Source organism: Primulina eburnea, chromosome 1, assembly GCF_022965805.1.
Source record: "Primulina eburnea isolate SZY01 chromosome 1, ASM2296580v1, whole genome shotgun sequence".
Taxonomy (NCBI): Eukaryota; Viridiplantae; Streptophyta; class Magnoliopsida; order Lamiales; family Gesneriaceae; genus Primulina; species Primulina eburnea.
In genome coordinates this window covers 6,059,086-6,077,836 of record NC_133101.1, presented here as the reverse complement: position 1 = coordinate 6,077,836, position 18,751 = coordinate 6,059,086, and the positions used below count along the sequence as shown (strand labels likewise).

The window sequence follows — 18,751 nt, the reverse complement described above, 5'->3', positions numbered from 1 at the left end:
TTAAATATAATATAATTATATATTATTGATGTGAGGGCTTGTGCTTCTAATTAATATTTAATTACCAAACAACAAGTATTAATTAGTATAGACAGCGAAAACGAGTTTAAAAATGTTCATGCACGTAGCATCGAGAATGCGAGTAAGTCGCTCGTCCCTAACTGTCATCTGGAAATGTGGTTAATCCTAACTCACTCGTCCCTCTGATGACTCAGTATATATTTTAACAGAATCAATATAAATCGCCGTCAAATGACAGTCAAACAATTAATGCATGCATGCATCAAAATAAACATTCAAGGACATAATAGTAAACAACATCTATCGAATAATAGGTTTGAGCGTACATAAATTAAAACTTATAATACCATAATAATTTCTTAAGAACTTTCTGATGAAATCGCCAAACGATATAACCTACCATATAAATTAGTTATATACTTCAATATATTGAATTCCAACTGACTAAAACAATTTAAATCGGAGCGGTTAAAAATCGAATTCTCATTCTATAAGCCCATTCAAAATCTGGAATTTCAAGTTTAATATCTCAAGAATCGAGGCTAAACGCACAACGATGATCTCGCATAGATGACTAGCCAGGAATCACTGTTCATAATCAAAAAAACAAGCTAGATAACATGGGAAAACCTAAGGCTTCCACCAGTTGATGGAAAACAAGCCGATCGAGCTTGTGACCGTCCGATTCATGGCAGGAAAGAGGCTAATAGACTGGATGAAGAATGTTGCTAGCTGCTGCCCCGCTTCTCCGGCCGCTGGCGGCGCCTCGCGACTACTGCAGAAAGAGGAGAGAAAAGCGATGGGGTGCAAGGCAATAAGAGATTTCTTTCTTATGTTGTACGCAGAATACATTGCATAAGTTGTGTTAATTAATAAAGTGAAATGGGCTGGGCCCAAATTGGTTATAGGGCTCTTACAATTAAGGTGCAATAATTATTTTTATTAGGATATCGGTCGAAACGTAATTCTTAAGTTCATTGTCGTATAATTACCACTAATTATAATATTTTGTAAAATAATCAACTTGTTCAAAATGTCGTCAAATCAATCATGTTTGCAATTCTGATAAAATAAATGAACTGAGATATTCTAAGGATTTTCAAGCAACTTGAATGTAGATATTGTTGTCGATTCAAATCATGAGTTGCATGCAAACTATAAACAAATATGTAATAAATATTTTTCAAACATTTTTTTAATGGGTATGTCAATCATGCGCAGACAAGCGCTCGAATCACGGCCCTCAATCTCTGAGACGGTCAACCCTACCCATATTCACCAAAAAAGTAATACTCTTGCATAAAAAGAAATACGTTTGGATTACCCAAATTAAAGATCGTCTCACAAAATATGACCCGTGAGACCACCTCACACAAATTTTTGCCAAATATCGAGGAGCTATCCTAATATATATATTGGAAAGGTGGCCCGTGCTTCCATTCCCTTTGTACGCCTTTTATGAACCGCAGTGAACTCGTTTTACAGCCCAAAGGTGGCCCGCAAATCTTGTGTTTCATATTATAAAGACATTGAAACAGCTGTCAGCCTCACGGCCGTAATTTTTGCCACCCTCTCCGCCTCTTTCGTACCCCTGAAATTTTCTCTAAATTCCAATTAAACAGAGAAAAATGATGGCTTCATCCTCTCAAGGTAGCCTCCTCCTGCAAAAGCAGCTTAAAGGTACTTATATGTCAAGAATTTTCAGTTTTTCTTTCTGGATTTCTTGATAGAATAGACTTTTCTTTCTCCCAATCTTTGATAAATTTCGTGGGTTTAATGATCTGGGAATTGATTTTCAGATCTGTGCAAACACCCCGTGGATGGATTTTCGGCTGGTTTGTTGGATGAAAGCAACCTGTTTGAATGGAGTGTTACGATAATTGGCCCCCCTGACACACTCTAGTGAGCAAATATATCATGTTCTTTTTGTGTTACATTCGTGAATATTTATCCCCCTGGTTGGTATGAGAATTCGAATGCGTGTATGATTAGTTATTCAATCGTTTTGCTTTATGGTTTTTTCTTTCTTGTTTTTAATAAATCTTCTTTCGCAAGGGTTTTAGTTGATGTGCTGGTGTTTTTGGATTTTGGTCTTACAGCACATGAGATACTCTTTTCCGTTATCTAAATGTGATATTATGTGGCGATTATGGAAGATTAAGCATGAAGCGCGTGTAAAACACAACGATTTGATCAAAAACGGAAAAATGGTTAAAATCATGGTTGGCCATATTAAGCGTGTTTAAAGCGTAATCCAATTTAGTAAATCAAGTATTTGAATAAATAAATAAATAGTAACCACATATTATAATTTAAAATGTGTTTTAAATGACAATTTGTGTTTTAGTATTAAAGGTATTTATAATTATAAGTTGATTATTTTGAGTTTTGGTTTTTCTTAATCATATGTACATAGGTGCATATGTAATGATGTGAATTGTCTGGTTGTATTTCCTAATTCTTATGTTGTAATCCAAAATCTCCAAGGTGTGTTTGTAACTATCCAATGCCATCCACAAATTGAATCTTAGAGTTTCGGAATTCCATTTTACTTTAGGTTGACTTCCTCAGACATGCTATACTTGTCCGCATTACTTTCCTTTGTTTTCTGAATTTAAGTTTAGATTTGAAACTTACTAGTTAAAAGGAAACATTCAATATGTTTTGAAACTTATTATTTTTATAGCATCCAATCATTCTTCCACCTATAGTGCAGAACCATGAGCTGTTTTACAGTATTTTTTGTTATGAATGAACAATCCTATTTCTTCATGATTGTTTTTGTGTAATATCCAAGTCCCAAGATCCAAATGTCATTCTCTACAGAACCTGCCTTTGTCTGCTCCGCCTTTTGCTACCTATTCTGTGCTCCCGATTTCCAACACCAGCTTTTTTCAACCACTAATGTTCAGATCTATCAATTTTGATAAAGTTCTAATTTAATATCATCGTTTTGCACTTACCACCTGCTTCCAACATCATGCCTGTCTCCGCAACCTCGACGACCAGTTTTCTGGGCTGCTGCTTTCCATCCGAGAGTCAAGGAGTAGGAGTGACTTGTGAGGTGTTTTTTATGGATGGTTTCTGTGGTGGTCTTAGTTGGTTATCTTGTTTAGTTCAGTGATGGAAATTTTTTTTATGGATTAATGTTTGCATGAACTAGTTGAGGTGTCTACTGCAACATGCAAAAGTATTTATGAATTGTGTACAAATAGATAATATTTATGTGAAGTGACCAAATTTGGAGTTTAACAGGTTACCTATTTCAGTGAAACTTGAATCGTGGCAGCTCAGAACAAAAACTACAGTTAGGGACCTATGGTGATCGTAGAATATTATCAACAGTTTGGTGTTTTTGTTTAAATGAAAGACTTGTAATATCTGTATTTAAGCTGTTACCCATGATATGTTTTATGGTGGCAGCACATGTGGAAATTTTTGAACTAAGCAATTGTGAAGGATTAGAGATGTGGTGCTGAACTACAGGCATGATGTAGTTTTTTTATGTTGAATCAGTGGAAAATAATGTGCCAATTTAACTTTGGAATAGTGATTTGTTTGTGAATCTATGGAATTGAGGATAAAATAGTAATGAAATGAAAAGACAGTTGCACTGACATGTTGGAGCTTGGATAACCATGCCGTCTGGTTATGCATTTAAGAATCTGATTGGTCTTTGTGTTAATTTGGATGTTATTAATAACAATACAACTTATTGTGTGCTTCCTTCTAATTGTCATATTTAATTTGGATGCAGTGAAAGTGGTTTCTTCAATGCCATCATGAGCTTCCCCATGAATTATCCAAACAGTCCTCCAACAGTGAAATTTATCTCTGAGATTTGGCATCCTAATGGTTTGTATTCATTCTCTTTTTAAAATGTTAAATTAGATGGTTCACGGGGTTCTGATTTGAAGTCATAAATTGCAGTTTATCCTGATGGGAAGGTTTGCATTTCAATTCTTCACCCCCCTGGAGATGATCCAAATGGCTACGAGCATGCTAGTGAACGCTGGTCTCCTGTACACACGGTATAATCATGAATCAGTTTTGCTATATCATATTTTGTGATACATTCTTCGGTGGCTATGATTTTCGTCTATTGTAGTTGAATTTTCATGTACAATCGTGTACAAAACTGAGCATGTTAATTTGTAAAAAAAAAATTAGTAGTTTTAGCTACAATGCTTTTGCAATTTTTATAACATTGATCAATGCCTAGTGAAATTCCCACAATATTGTCGTATTTGAAATGAATCTGTTGAATTGAAAGTTTGTTGATCCTTTGTCTGGTTGTGGTTTGAGAAATTCTTTAGAGGTAAAGGAAACCTACCTCGACCTCAACATTTTTTTGGTAACTAACTCTGTAATAAGTAATTAAATGATCTGTTACTGTTAAAAGTAGGAGAGACTGAATAATTTGTTGATTGAGCATTGGTTTTGTAACCAGCCTGATTTATACTAGAGAAAATTTCTTGAGTTTGATTTTTATTTGACAAGTCATGATGTATGTCTTCAGTTAGAGCTAGAACATAGAGGGACTTATATATTCGGATTATTTATGCTCTTTATATGCTTTTTCTCATAGTTGGCCCTCCTGTTTGGTAATTTTTTCTTTTTATTTATGATTTTGCTGTTAATTAATGGAACTTGCGTTGAACTTGGTGCTTCAAAAAACTACTATTACAATTTACAGATGAATTTAGGATAAAAAATTGTTTGGAAAGCGATTCTCGTCAACTTGTTACTTTGTCGAGATTGTACTAGCTATTTTTCCTTCCATATGTTGTGAGCGTCGACTATTTGTGAATCACGCTTTTTTATTTTATTTTTCGCGATATTTCATTTCACATGGATGCGGCAAAAAAAACGTGATTGGCAGAATTGTGAGATGTTTTGGAGAAGCACGTGGATTTAAGAACTTGCAACTTCTCTTTTTTGTCTTTTTTCCACGGGTATGAGAATGTTTACCCATTCATTTGATTCCAAATGAGGGTTCTTTTGTCCAGTGCCAAAGTTAGTGTTAAATTCCGTCCAATAATTCAAGAGCTAATATTATCTCTTACTATTTATTAAGGCTGAGTAGGTTAGAGTAACTTCCTTGGTCTGTTTTTTAAAATACCTAAAATACCCTTCACCCCCACTCTCTACATTACTAATTATATATTAATAAAGTGTTAAAAAATAAAAGCAAGTCGCATGTAGTTTAGTGGATAAAGCCTATGTTTCTTAATCATGAGGTTGTAGGTTCAATTTTTGTTTGGGTTTTTTTATTCTTTTTTAATTTATTTTTTGTTCATATATCAAAATTATAATGTAGTCACTCATTATTTCTTATAAATATATTTTGATCCTCATTTAAATATAAATCAAATAAATTATAAAAACATAGCGTTGCGTCGTTGTACTAGTTTTCATTAAGAGTTGAATGGTCTTTGCAATATTTTATTTTTCACATGTGCTACTCTATTTCATCTATCTCTATCTTTTGAAATAGCAAGGATAAGCTAATAGGAGACGTTCCACTGATTGAGTGTGCCGGTTTCGTGGAATAAGGGATGGTTTGGAGAACTATTTGAAATAGTGTGGGACTTGGCATCAAGTTGAATTTCAAGAATTTGTTTTATCCAACAATTGTGAAGTTGGTTTTGATTTTGGTTTTGGTTTTGGTTTTGGTTTATGTTTCTGACTAGTAGAGGGTAGCAATGAGTTAGTGGTGAACCTTTTCATTTTTCAGTTTGTTGGATAACCTATTCAAGCATGTTAAGTCAGAAAATCCAGCTTGCCTGGGATGCTCTTTTGCAAGTAGCATCTTGTTTGTGAATATTTGTTGGTTTCTCTGTCTAATTTTTTATTTTTATTTTTTAAATCTAGAGCTAAAGGAAGCTTTTTTTCTCTTTGAATTCTTTTACTGATACTTGAGCATATGTAAACTTGGAGTTTCCAAATTTTTCCTTCTATAGCAGTGACAGCGTTTTATTCTATGATAAATGCCATACATCGTCAGTTGTTCTGCCCATGATAATTCTGTGAGAAAAAATTATGCAAATGATTCTGTTGTTTGCAGGTTGAGAGTATAGTTCTAAGCATCATATCGATGCTTTCAAGTCCAAATGACGAGTCTCCTGCCAATGTGGAAGCTGCTGTAAGTTCAAATGCATTAGATTTTATGATTTTATGACAAGTTTTTAAATGTGATTGCTACTGTAGGAGATCTTATAAGCTCTGAAAGGAGCCCCTATCTTAAATTATATTCTGCATAAAACATTCTTTAATTCTCATGTTCGTGTTGATGATGTCACTTTTTCCGACTCCGTTCCATGTTTAACTGTCTATGCTTTGACTTGTAATCCATCCATCCATCAAAATGAATAATTCGTTCCAATTTCTATGCAGAAGGAATGGAGAGAACAAAGGGGCGAATTCAAGAAGAAAGTCGGTCGTTGTGTAAGACGATCACAGGAAATGATGTAAATTGGTGATATCTTGTAGTGAAACTTGGTTTGGTTTTGACTGTTTTGCTAACAGATATTTGGTCTGTTGGGATATTGTTTGGCTGGTTTCTTGGACCGTGTAAATTTACTACATCCGAGCATTATACTGCATTCATTACTATAGGAGAGCTCTTCTCTGCGGTTAAAGTTTCACATACACATGATACATATGACGATTATATGAGATAATTGCAAATTTGGTCCCTGTTATTCGGGCTCCGAACCATGTTCCTTATTTGCGACGTAACTAAAAGGTAACTTGATTTATGAATTTTAAACAATTTTTTTCTCCGATATTACATTATCGTTGCGAAGTGATGAGAAATGGCACGAAAATACAAGAGGGTTCAACATCGTTTCGATCTCAAACAAGAGGAATGAAAAATATAATTATACCGAATCGTTTGTTCCCAAAAAAAATTTCCGCCCGAGACTGCCAAAGTAAAATTGAACCATAGTGACAAGGTTATGTCTCAAAATTCATATCGTATCAGGTTCAAATTCTACTCAGACTTGAACGTGAAATTATTTGTTCTTTATCATATACTAAAAAGGTCAAAAGAAAAAAATTGTAATTTGTTGGTTCAAAGGCATCGCGACATGCGGCCGGTTTGGGTAGAAGAAGATGAATGTCCGAAAGCAGCAGTGTTATGAAACAAATCTGACAAGTAGTTTCCCAGATTGTCGGGTGAAAACCTCGCCAACACTTCGAAGTCGATGCTTTCCTTGCTCAAAACTGTCATGTAACTGTCGTAGAATTCCCTATAAGCCGGCACGAGTTTCCTCGCTATGGACACTTTGATCTCGTCTCGGAGCTTTGAGTCGGGGATGACCCACGAGCTTTGCTTTCGATATTCGTCTTCGAAGACGGAGTTGAATTGCCTGAAACACTTGCTGATCGTACCGGGAGACATTTCGGCCACCACGTTCTCCGCCGGAAGACATGAAAGTGTTTTGCTCCAAGCTACTGATTCATAGTTTGCTGCGTATAGTTTCACCTTGTTTTGGAGTTTGGACAGCCATTCTTCCCCTAAGATTAGTTTCAACGCCGTCGTGCTAGCTTTTTCGAGCACATATTCGAGATTGTTTGCTAAGAAGAGATATGATAAACCCACGTCGTTGTAGAGCTCCGCTTTGCTGTCGAGCTTGCAGAGAAGGACGAGAATTATCCAGGCGAGGCGGCTGGCTACAGAGGAATTCGGAGCCGAGCTGTCGAAGTAAGATTCTGGGAATGGCGACCTCGTGGCGATGGTTTCTTGGTCTTCTGCCATAATTTCTGAGAGTGCCCCGCTGTTGTCCGCAAGTGACGAGACGTAATCCATAACCGAACATGTCATCGGATGAATCCCACCACCAGGTATCGTGGTTTTCGACGAATTCTTTTGAATCGACATAACATATTCGGAGAGAATTGTTTGAACAGAGTCTCTGAGTTTGTGAAGAGAGGAGAGAGCTTGTACTCTGATATCTGAGAGTGATTCGTAGGAGAAGACAGAATCGATATCGGTCCAGAGCTCGGAGATGGTCTCATGCATGTTCATCAATGGGAAAATCTTTTCTGGTGATCGCTTGCTCTTAGCTACTATTTCAGGGAATTTAAACAATTTGCTAGAACCTTCAACTGTTATAAGGGAGATACAGGCTTGTTTGATCGTCTCTGAGGCAGAGAAAACATGATCACAAAGAGATCTTTCCCCACGGAAGAGGGATCTTACGGCAATCTTCGCAGCCAGTATCCATTTTTCGATTTGATGCTCGAGAGCCTCCGAACCCAGCCGGTTGATTGCATGGGTAGACGGATGAGTCTTCACACCGAGACGGTAGAGTTCTTCGTCTAAGATTGATTTTCGGGTGATTCTGTATATTTTGAGGCACTCTTTGCCGTAACCTGAGCTGATCATGGTTTCAGCAATCAGTTTTAGGTCCGACATAACTCTTTCCACCTTCGACATGGGAGCATCATCGTCGTTGGATAGGTTGTTATACTCCTCGTCGTCTTCGGAGTTTCCAAACGACAAGGACCGAGATAGTCGTGATGATCCACTCGACACGGATTCCGGATTCAAGTACTCCCTGTTTGAAGATAGGATTTGAAAGAACTCCTTCTCTAGCCGCTTCATGGCGATCTTCATCAACTTGTTCCCTAGGACCAACTGATCGGAACTCGCATGTTCCGAGATCAATAAATGCATTACCCTGCGCAGGTCCTTCACACACCTGACGAATTCCTTGGCCTCTTTCCTGTTTTCTTGGAAAATCGCGATGAATTTCTCCATCGAAGGGTTGGAAGGATCCCATTTTCGGATCATGGCCTCTGATTTCTTGATGTTTTCTCGCATAAACGATTTGGAGAGCGTGGGCAAAGGCGAAGATGGTGTTGATAGAGAAGGTTGATTTGCATTGTTGGTTCTGGAAAAAAGTAAGAGACTCCCCATTGTTCTTTGGGGAGTGGAGAGTGTTGTGATTTCTTGAATTGCCATTTGGTTTCTTGGTTTTTTTTTTCCCTCTCCTCTTTTTTTTTTTTTTTGGTTTTAAAATATTTGATGTCTTTGTCACTTACAAACTGATGACTGGGGGAGTTTAACTTAGTTTAGTTGTTCCTTTAAATCAAAGAAATTGCAAGCTATTGATTTGAGGTTTGACTCGAAAATTGGGGCCAAATCCATTGACCAATTCAAAATATTTAGAATACTTGTCCACTTTCATGTACATACATAAATTAGTTTCACAGTTGACTTGAATCAAAACGGGGATATATCGTCGATGGCTTTTAGCTTTTCTAACATCAAAGTCTCAAATTTTGAACAATCTCAAGTCCGATACCTAATTGTGACGTTCGTGTTTTTCGATTTTTTTGTTTTGAAAATGGTATGCATATTTAATTACATATATATATTTCTTTTTCAAAATAGCCAAATATTTTGTTACATAATTTTTAATTAATTTGATTTCTTTCGCTAGATAAAATCAAACTTCCATCCAATTTTCTTAAAATTTTATTTCACTCCATTTTACCACTATTCTTTCTTCAAGACTTTCAAAATAAAATCAAATATTGCCATGCAATTTCATTGACACCGTGTGGTAATTAGAGGTAAGCTCGCTCGAATCACATACGCGGTTTTCCTCGAGAGAACCATTGACTTTTATCCAAATTTCATTTAGACAGTATTATATTTTTTTTATGTGACTTTCAATGTAATTACATCAAAGTTCACACAATTTTTTGTAGGACACATATTCAACTTTCTTAATTGTTATATCTATCTATATGCATATTAGGATCCATATTTGGATAAAGAATTTGTTATTTTATCACAAGTATAAATTAAATTTTTTAAGTCTCCTGACACGTAATGGATCTACCTCTTTTGAGTCCTGTAATCACTCAAGGATTCGAAACATGGGTATTCTAAGGTCCATGAGCATACCTTTTTTGAATCATGCAATAACAACCCTCGTAATAGCTCATGCGACACTTACTGACAGAACTCCTCACACCTGACTGTGGACTCCTATCAGCAGGGCAAGTCTACAGCCATATATGAGGAGTTTTGTCAGTAAGTGTCACATGAGCTATCATGATGGTTGTGATTGCAGGACTCAATAACAAACTACTATATCGGTAATTGTATTTCTAACTATCCATACAAATCAAATATGTGAAATTGACTCACGTTAATGTAAGTATAGCATTGACTTCTTATAGTAATTTTATATTTTTCTTGTCCTTTTCAACAGCCCTACATCACTTCCACGAAAGTTTCTAGTTTTGTTTTTAATTTCGAAGTCGATAGTTTTTATTATAATTCACTGACTTGTTGTAAGATTTATTGATAGATTCTAATAAATTATATTCGGATCAGGGCGTATCAAGATTTTAAAATCAGACGACTTAAATTCAATTAATTAATATTTTCTGACCAGCAAGATGTAATATTTTTATTGTCTTTAAAGTTGTTTTATCAAAAAAAACAAAATATAAATTTTGATATTTGTGTGATTGACAATTGGTAATGGGATATTTTCAGATATTCTAAAACATTATATTCACTAAATTATATTATAATAATAGGACAAAAATTTGTGTGATTATGAGACAAATCTCTTATTTGGGTCATCCATGAAAAAGTATTATTTTTTTATGCTAAGAGTATTATTTTTTATTGTAAATATCGGTAGGATTGACTCGTCTCACAGATAAAAATTCGTGAGATGCTCTCACAAGAAACCTACTCTGATAATAGAATATTTTGGGGAGAGAACTAGATGTGATTATAATAGAGCTAATTGCAGCAACACTTCCGATGAAAAACAAAAAAAAAATACTCGATGTAAAATTAATTGTTTTTTTTAATCCTGAGTTTTTATAACATATCAGTGAAATACCTTTGATTTTTAAAAAATAAATGTAGTAGCCTTTATATATTTTTTACGGAGGTTTATGTCGTTTAGATTTTAAAATTTTGACAAAAAGTTGGTGCAATTAGCTCGATAATTATATTATATGGGAAATTAAATAAATTTATTTCGAAAAAATTAATGTTTTCGAGAAATTTTCGGGTGGGGATTCATTCGGTTAACGAAGTCAAATTATGACATACGCTGACTGGCTTATAACCAATAACAAAAGTCAAATCAAAATGAAGTCCGAAAACACATTAGTGTGGTAGGAAATTGTTTCTACCAACTTTTTTCGTATTATATATTATTGATCTATATCATGATTAATATTTTTATTTAATTGTTTTGAATTTTAGGATCAAAGAGGAACAATTCATAGTTTCAAATTTTATAAATAAGTTCAAGATAAATTACGTCTACGACAAGTAATTTAATTTGATTTTTAAATTTCCGCATTTATGTTCATGTTTACGGCGATAAATCATGTATATTCGAAAAAAAGGGCGACGATTTGTCCATGTTTTCGATTTTTCGTTCTATGATACTTAGGTACGGTTAAAAATTGCATGATTTTTTCGATTTCAAATGTATACATCTCTAGTATTTTTGGTATGTATTCAATCAAAGGAGAAGAAATTTGTCTTGTGTTGTTTTGTTTTTAAAAAAATTAATGCAGAAGAAATTTTGATCATATCATTTATGAAACTGTCGTGCATGCATGGATTATATATCATAAAATTCAATTTGACTAATACTTAATTTCGTTGATTAAATAAATTAAATTTCATTTGAAAACGTTAAAATGTACCCATTCTAAAATTGATTCAAGTCAAACACGCTTAATTTTGAAATTCTTTTGTGATGAGCTACTGAAAAGAAGATGCACATTTTTTATATGAATAATACCTATCAAATCTTTTAAACATTCGTCAACTGCGCAGTCTCATACTTGAATATTTTTTTAATTCCTCTCCTTATGGTGTAAGATCAGTTCACTCATGTTCTTTTCGTCTAGAATCCTAACAAGCATCGCTCATTTTCCATCCAATCTCATGGCATCGACATTCACCCTATCCTCTTAAGCACCGTGCCTCACATTATATATTATAGTTAAAACTCTTTAGTTGTGTGTTGGTTAACTCTACCACTTATTTTCTCCATAATTTTCAAGTAACGCATGTACGTTTTGGACGCTAGTCTATATATTATAATCGTTACTCAAATCTTTTCTCAATAATCGTTATGTTTAACCACTAATATTTCTTCCATCATCTCCTAATTACAGGTTAACCGATTTATTTGTAAATATTTTTGTAACATGCAAAAAAACTCTAAATATTGGGAATTTGAAAATTGCAAAATAATTCATGAGAAATTGTATAGTCAAAACCAAAAATCCTTCATATTCGTGCACTATTGTCAGTCAGTCCGAGTAATCCAAGACTCAAACTCCAATTGGTATTAGCGTGATCGAAGGTTACGCTAACCAACTTCTAACTTGCAAGACCTCTTCGGAAAATGGCCGATTGCCCCGTCGGTATATCCAAGCGACACAATTGGCTTAATTTTTCTTTTTCACATATGAGATCCATAAGATAAATCTTATGATATATAGTGAAGGCAATATTCAACGTAAGTTCGATTATTTTATTATATCGAAATTATATCGAACACGTACTATCGTGGATTTATTAAAGTTCAAGTGAGTAATTTATATAAGTAATTTTAATTATTTAGATAATTTATTTACTTATTTTATATAAAATTAAGAGTATGTCTCTTGTGAGACGGTCTCACGAATCTTTATCTGTGAGATGAGTCAACCTTATCAATATTCACAATAAAAAGTAGTACGCTTAACATAAAAAGTAATATTTTTTCATAGATGACCCAAATAAGATATATGTCTCACAAAATACGACCTGTGAGACCGTTTTACACAAATGTTTGTCACAACGTTGATAGAAAAAAGAACTTGGAAAATTACTTCGAATGATTAACAAGTCTTCTAGAAACATAAATTCTTGAATCCAAGTATGCCAGACGGACTAGGTAACAGACAGTGGAATTGAAACAAATTTTGGTACTAAAGAAATCATTATAATCTCCAAAAATGTCAAATAAATCTGCTAGTCTTCCTCCCAATTAACGTGGACAAAACGAAATGTACGAGATATTTGAACCCACATAATCTATATTGATCAGATTATGTCTCTAGAAAATCACCACAATCCCATAATTTTAATATTGTAGTGTTATTACGATAAAACACGAGTTATTAGATTAATTTTTTTTTATGGTACTATGAATAAATTGATTTATTTTAGGAATATAATAATAATAATAATAATAATAATAATAATAAAAACCAACTAGATCAAAATTTGGATAAATCATGTTAATTGAAAGAATTTTAAATAGAGTGCATTAGGATGCGGCGTATCAGGTTTTGATAGGAGAAAAGAATTATATATTATCATTTGAGATTTGTATATTTGAAATGATATATAATTGGCTATCATTTCAAATCCTCCCAAAATCAAATAAAAATGCATTGAAGAAGGCTTTTAAGGGGGTGTTTGAGTGGGTTGTTTGATCGATTCCTTTTATCAACACATTCTCAAGCGACTTACTCAATATAGTTTATTTGACTAACGTGATCTATATGACATTGCTTTAGTTCGAGTATAGATCCAGTGCGTATTTTATGATCCTCATTTTTCTTCGATGCATTTTTTTTATGTCGTGAAGTGATTCACATATATCAGAACAGTTCGATGTTATTCGTATTTTTGCGAACAGAACTCGTATTCACAAGAGTAATCCGTCCTCATTACAACGAGTCAAATGATGGATATCTTCAAATTTAGCGACTTCGCCGATTTAAAATGTTTTCAGCCGTAATTCGTAAGCTTTCCCATAAAGAATTTTTTTGGTAAAATTGATTTTTCAATTGACTTCAACTCAATCACATCATTGGCAATGCCACTAAATTCAATATCGCTGCCATGTCAAATTATCTAAATTTAGCCACCCCTCCCTACAAAATAATCAACAACTGACTGTGATTTCAAGGACGTAACCAGGATTTAAGAATCAATTGGACAAAAACTTAAATAATATTTTTTAGAAAGCAGAATATAATGTTTTATTATTTTCAGATTTTTTACTACAATATAATACAATTATATAAGTGAAATTATACTATTTTAACACTTTTCTGCACGAGGGTAAAAAAAACGTAAATAGTATTTGTCAATGGAAATAATTTTTAAAATTTTTTTTTTTTTTTATTTTCAAATTTTTCCGTACAAAATAACAAAATCGTACAGGTAAAATTATATCATTTTTAAAATTTCCTACATGGGGAAAAACTTAAAAGTAGTCAAAATTAAATATTTTTATATTTTCAAAATTTAAAGAACATTTAAAAAAAAAGGTAAAATTTTATATTTAATAAAATTTCTGCTCGGCAAAAGCCCAGATTTGCCCACAATCATAGGAGCTGTGCCCCTTCATTCACGTAACAATCGAGTCCTAGGGAATGAATGAGAGATTGATTGGCTTATATTAATCATTCATATGCCAATCTGTCACCTTTATATGTCAATGCACCAAAGCCGACAGACAATCTAGGAAGAATATTGTTCAAATGAATTCCAAATCTATAACTTTTGAATCTCTAAATTTATATATTATTATCTTGTTTTATTTAGACACCTATTTGGTGCGAATGATATTTGAATCATCCGAACATTTAGCTCAAGTTTCGTTAAAATATTAGAGTTATAAATCATTATGTTATCTAAATATATTTATTCATTATCTATATATAAAATATTATTTGTCTTCTCAACAAATTATGCTACAGAATTATAAAAAATCACTGGACATTGCCTCTATTTTTTATTGACAGCAAACATAACAGTACACACCAACATACATAGCCACACCAGGAGATAGATCCAACGGGTTATTCATTAAGACACAGCAGCACAATTTTTAACCATTGACTTTGGATGCCCATCCTGCAACAACATGTTCCTTCGTAGGCTTTGTTTTCTGGAAGGACTCCAGAGAAAATAGCAGCTGTAAAATGAAAAGAATCAGCTTTTTTCTAAGCATTTACAATATTCCTGGTCTAAACAAAATTTGCTCCTCCTTGCCACATATTCAAGGGAATTTATTCACAAATTCGAATAGAATGGAAACTATTCTAGTTCTAGATGATAAATGTCCTTCAGGAAAAGTGAATTTTGTTTACCCAATAACAAGAAAATAGTAAAACAAAAAAGAAGGCAGCAGTTGAAGCTCATTTGAAGAAAGAAAATGATTTCATGCCAACAGCAACCAAGATCGGAGAAAGATCTAGCTAGAAGTTCAAAGCTGCTTGGTAACAAAATATGCTACAAGAAAACGTAGATGGAACATATGGAGGAAGTATATAAATGACCGGGCTGCAGTACCATCCATAATCTTTCAACAAAAATGAATCCAAATATATGGCAGCATACTTCCACCTCATTTCCATCACGCAACTCCAGATTGAGAAAGGCTGAGGACCAAGTACTATGTCGAAAATTATTTAATTAAAACATGACATGCATCAATTTTAATTTTATGTTGCATAATTCAAAGTATTGGTATTTGATGTGTTATTTGTCGTTTAATTTGAAGTTACGTGAGCTTTTTAATTGTGCCAATGAATTCATAAATATTTTGGCATCTATAATCTCTCCACAATCCAGAGTCTCATCAAGGTTCTAAAATCTTTAAGCGCTAGTCATGCTCCAGACCAGCGCCTAAAGCCTAGGCCGCTTAAATGGAGACTAGGCGCCGCTAGATGGATTCCTAAGTATCAAAAGACTTGTAATGGTTCTTAGAATAAATTTCAGCCCAAATTTTGTTAAAATCCAATTGACACCTGGTTCATTCCTCCTGCTTCTTCTGCTTAAGACGGTCAGGATAATACGTAATGCAAGAGAAATCAAAATAAAGAAAAAAATTATCTTTAGAGTCTGATTCGATTTTGTTATGTGTACAGAAATAAGCTGACAAATAAGACGAGAGTAGCGTGTTAAGGCAAACACAAACCAACAAATCGCGGTTTTAACTGAGCATTTGGGCTTTTAATCCCAAAAAAGTAAAAGTAGAGACCTATTATTTCTTATATCATGTTATGGTTTAATTGAGTTTTCAAAAATTAAAAGCCAAAAAAAAATTCCCAAGAAAAAATAAACGCCTAGGGCCGCTTAGAACCTTTTGGTGCGATCGGACGGTGCCTAACTCGAGTTTCAGAAAACTGAGTCTAATAGAATATTTTTTAATTTGACAAATTCAAAAGTCTGAATAAAACTTTTGACACACTCCATTTCACGTGCAAATCATCCAATATATATATATATATATATATATATATATATATATATATATATATAATATATATCTGACAGTCAACCCAGAAAATGTCGAAACCATAAAAGTAAAGCATAAATACAGAGGAAACAGAAGAAGTATGATTTTAAGTTGCTCCATACTATACCTTCATATAGTTGTGCACGTGAGAAAAGCTTTCGGGGATAGCCCAGCCTTTATAGTGGCCAAGAGCCACATCAAGATGGTAAAGCTTTGGAGCCAAACTCAAATCAACAGCACAAATTTTTTCTCCATTGACAAAAGGTCCCTGATCACACACAAAAAAAAGTTATTTTCATCGATAACAAATGTACAATCTTAATACTCATTTTTATTTGTCTCCAGCATAAATACATTTCTAACACATTCAACACCTTAGTTTTCAGATGTTCATCCAAAGCTTTCAATTCATCAAGCAGTGCTTGCTCAGAACCATCAGCAGGATCCTTGCTTGTTAAGAACTTGACAAAAGAAGGAAATATTTTGGAACCCCTATAATAAGAAGTTTGAAATCCAAAAATAAGTAATAAAAACACATGCGCAGAAAACCCCACGGTTCTTAATGGCACAAACTACAAAGCACACTAACATACAATATCGTAGGATATAAAATTAATGGATAAAATTATGTCAAGTAATATCTCACACACAGTTTAAAAACAGCGACTAACAATAAATCATACAGTCATTCATTTACATTATGAACGACTTATACTTTTAAACATAGATTCACAATCACAGCAATGAAGGGCACGATTAAAACACTTCTCGTGTGATTAAGAAATTTTTTTGAAGGCTGTTCATCATTTTTTTAAGAACTCTTTTAAAGTAAACCTGTCCATTTTTCTTCTTTAGCTGATGTTTCCAACTAATGTTTTCCAGCGTTTAATCAGATTTAAATAATTTTTTCTTTATAATTTCTTTTTTACCTCTCTGAGAAAAGGCATGGTTAACTAACTGGTGCTGTGAGTTTTAGGGGGCAGCAGATTTTCATTTTGGAGCTCCTCACCTGGTGGTAAACAAAATGCAATAAAGATGATGATGGAGAGGCACTGAGAAAGAGGATCAAGGATGTGAAATACATTGATTGCTGCCCAATTGTTGGACCCAGAGACATTCGGTTGAATTTTTTTGGGAAGGTTGCAGATGGGATTGGAGAAGTTGTCTCAGGTTTTTCCCCTAAATATTGTTGATCAGATTCTTTAAGTGCACTTCCTGTCTTGAAGGACAAACTAGAATTGAACTATAGTTTTGATGGGGCTTTTAGCACAAAATCTGCTTGGAAAATGGTTAGACACAGAACTGAGGTCCATGTTATCTTTACTCCTCACTGACCAAGCCTTTTATCTTTTATTGGAGATTTCTTCAGAGGAAGTTTCCTTTCAACTTGCTTCTCATTTTCAGTTCTGACACAGTGAGGGAAACCCTGGATCACCTATTTTTCCGGGGAGACCTCGCCAGACAGGTATGGGGATTTCTTTGCTCGTCTTTTTGAGGTCCTAATTACCAAATAGCTTCTGAGGTATGGAACGAGTGAAATTGCAACTTGTAAGGGGCATTTTAAGGAGATCATTCCTTTCTGCTCCTTCAATTCTTGTTGGTTGGTTGGGATGACTCTAAGCATAGAACAATCATTCATTTCAATGGATGATTAGAAAGGAGAGAATGGTTTCATACACTGAGGAAACATCACCAGGAGGAGAGAGACTAGGGCTGGGGTATTTCTCTTCGATAATGCCAACAATCACATCTGAGTCGCCAATCCATTTGTCATCAATTTTGGCCGCTGGCACCTTTCCTTCTGGGTTCACTTCCAAGAACCTGAAATACCATAATAAACAAGCATTTCCAGCAACCGAAAAACAATAACAACAAAACCCACATTTTCGAGGAAACAAAGTCACAAACACAAAAATTACACAGGGAACTGATGATAAATCATGCAAGTAGCAACAAATCATCAACCAACTATCAGTACCACTGAGGCTTTTCGCTGACGTTGATTAAATGCGTGTTGTAAGGAATTTTCTTCTCTTCCAGAGTCAGGAGGACCCTATGGGTGAACGGACCTAAAAAATGTTGAAATCAAAGTACAAAATGAAGGGAGCTAAATCAACCACAATGCGATGCTTAGGAGAGAGAGAGAGAGAGAGAGAGAGAGAGAGAGAGAGAGAGAGAGATTTATAGTAAAATACAGTCTCCGAGAGTATCGGGAGATCCGACAGCCGCTTTGGCGCAAAGCTCGATAGCCATGGACGGATTTTGAGAGTTTGCTGTTCGGTCGGAGGAGGAGAGTGGCGGAGTATGAAGAATACGCAGCTGAAGACCCTCGATCAATCTAGAACTTCTGCGACCGATCAAATTAAAATTTCAAGTTTTAATTCTGAATTACGTGTTATCGACATTAATAATTTTTG

General features: G+C 34.3%; 3 protein-coding genes across 3 annotated transcripts; 1 reads left to right on the top strand and 2 right to left on the bottom strand.

Annotated features, from left to right (window-relative positions):
- The first annotated feature begins 1,477 nt into the window (after positions 1–1,477).
- On the top strand, positions 1,478–6,745 carry LOC140824314 (ubiquitin-conjugating enzyme E2 7-like). The gene is made up of 6 exons (XM_073185917.1): positions 1,478–1,701; positions 1,821–1,923; positions 3,779–3,876; positions 3,952–4,052; positions 6,089–6,166; positions 6,418–6,745. Exons 1-6 carry the CDS (start codon positions 1,650–1,652, stop codon positions 6,493–6,495), a joined length of 510 nt encoding a protein of 169 aa, XP_073042018.1. The 5' UTR covers positions 1,478–1,649; the 3' UTR covers positions 6,496–6,745.
- Positions 6,746–6,877: 132 nt separating this feature from the next.
- Positions 6,878–9,067, bottom strand: LOC140824308 (exocyst complex component EXO70H1-like). The gene has a single exon (XM_073185911.1). The coding sequence runs from the start codon at positions 8,993–8,995 to the stop codon at positions 7,100–7,102; it is 1,896 nt and encodes a 631-aa protein (XP_073042012.1). The 5' UTR covers positions 8,996–9,067; the 3' UTR covers positions 6,878–7,099.
- A 5,725-nt stretch (positions 9,068–14,792) lies between these two features.
- LOC140824301 (glutathione S-transferase DHAR2) lies at positions 14,793–18,716 on the bottom strand. The gene is made up of 6 exons (XM_073185905.1): positions 18,530–18,716; positions 18,313–18,403; positions 18,012–18,155; positions 16,709–16,826; positions 16,462–16,602; positions 14,793–15,008 (listed from the first exon to the last, which is right to left on the bottom strand). Exons 1-6 carry the CDS (start codon positions 18,585–18,587, stop codon positions 14,922–14,924), a joined length of 639 nt encoding a protein of 212 aa, XP_073042006.1. The 5' UTR covers positions 18,588–18,716; the 3' UTR covers positions 14,793–14,921.
- Positions 18,717–18,751: the final 35 nt, after the last annotated feature.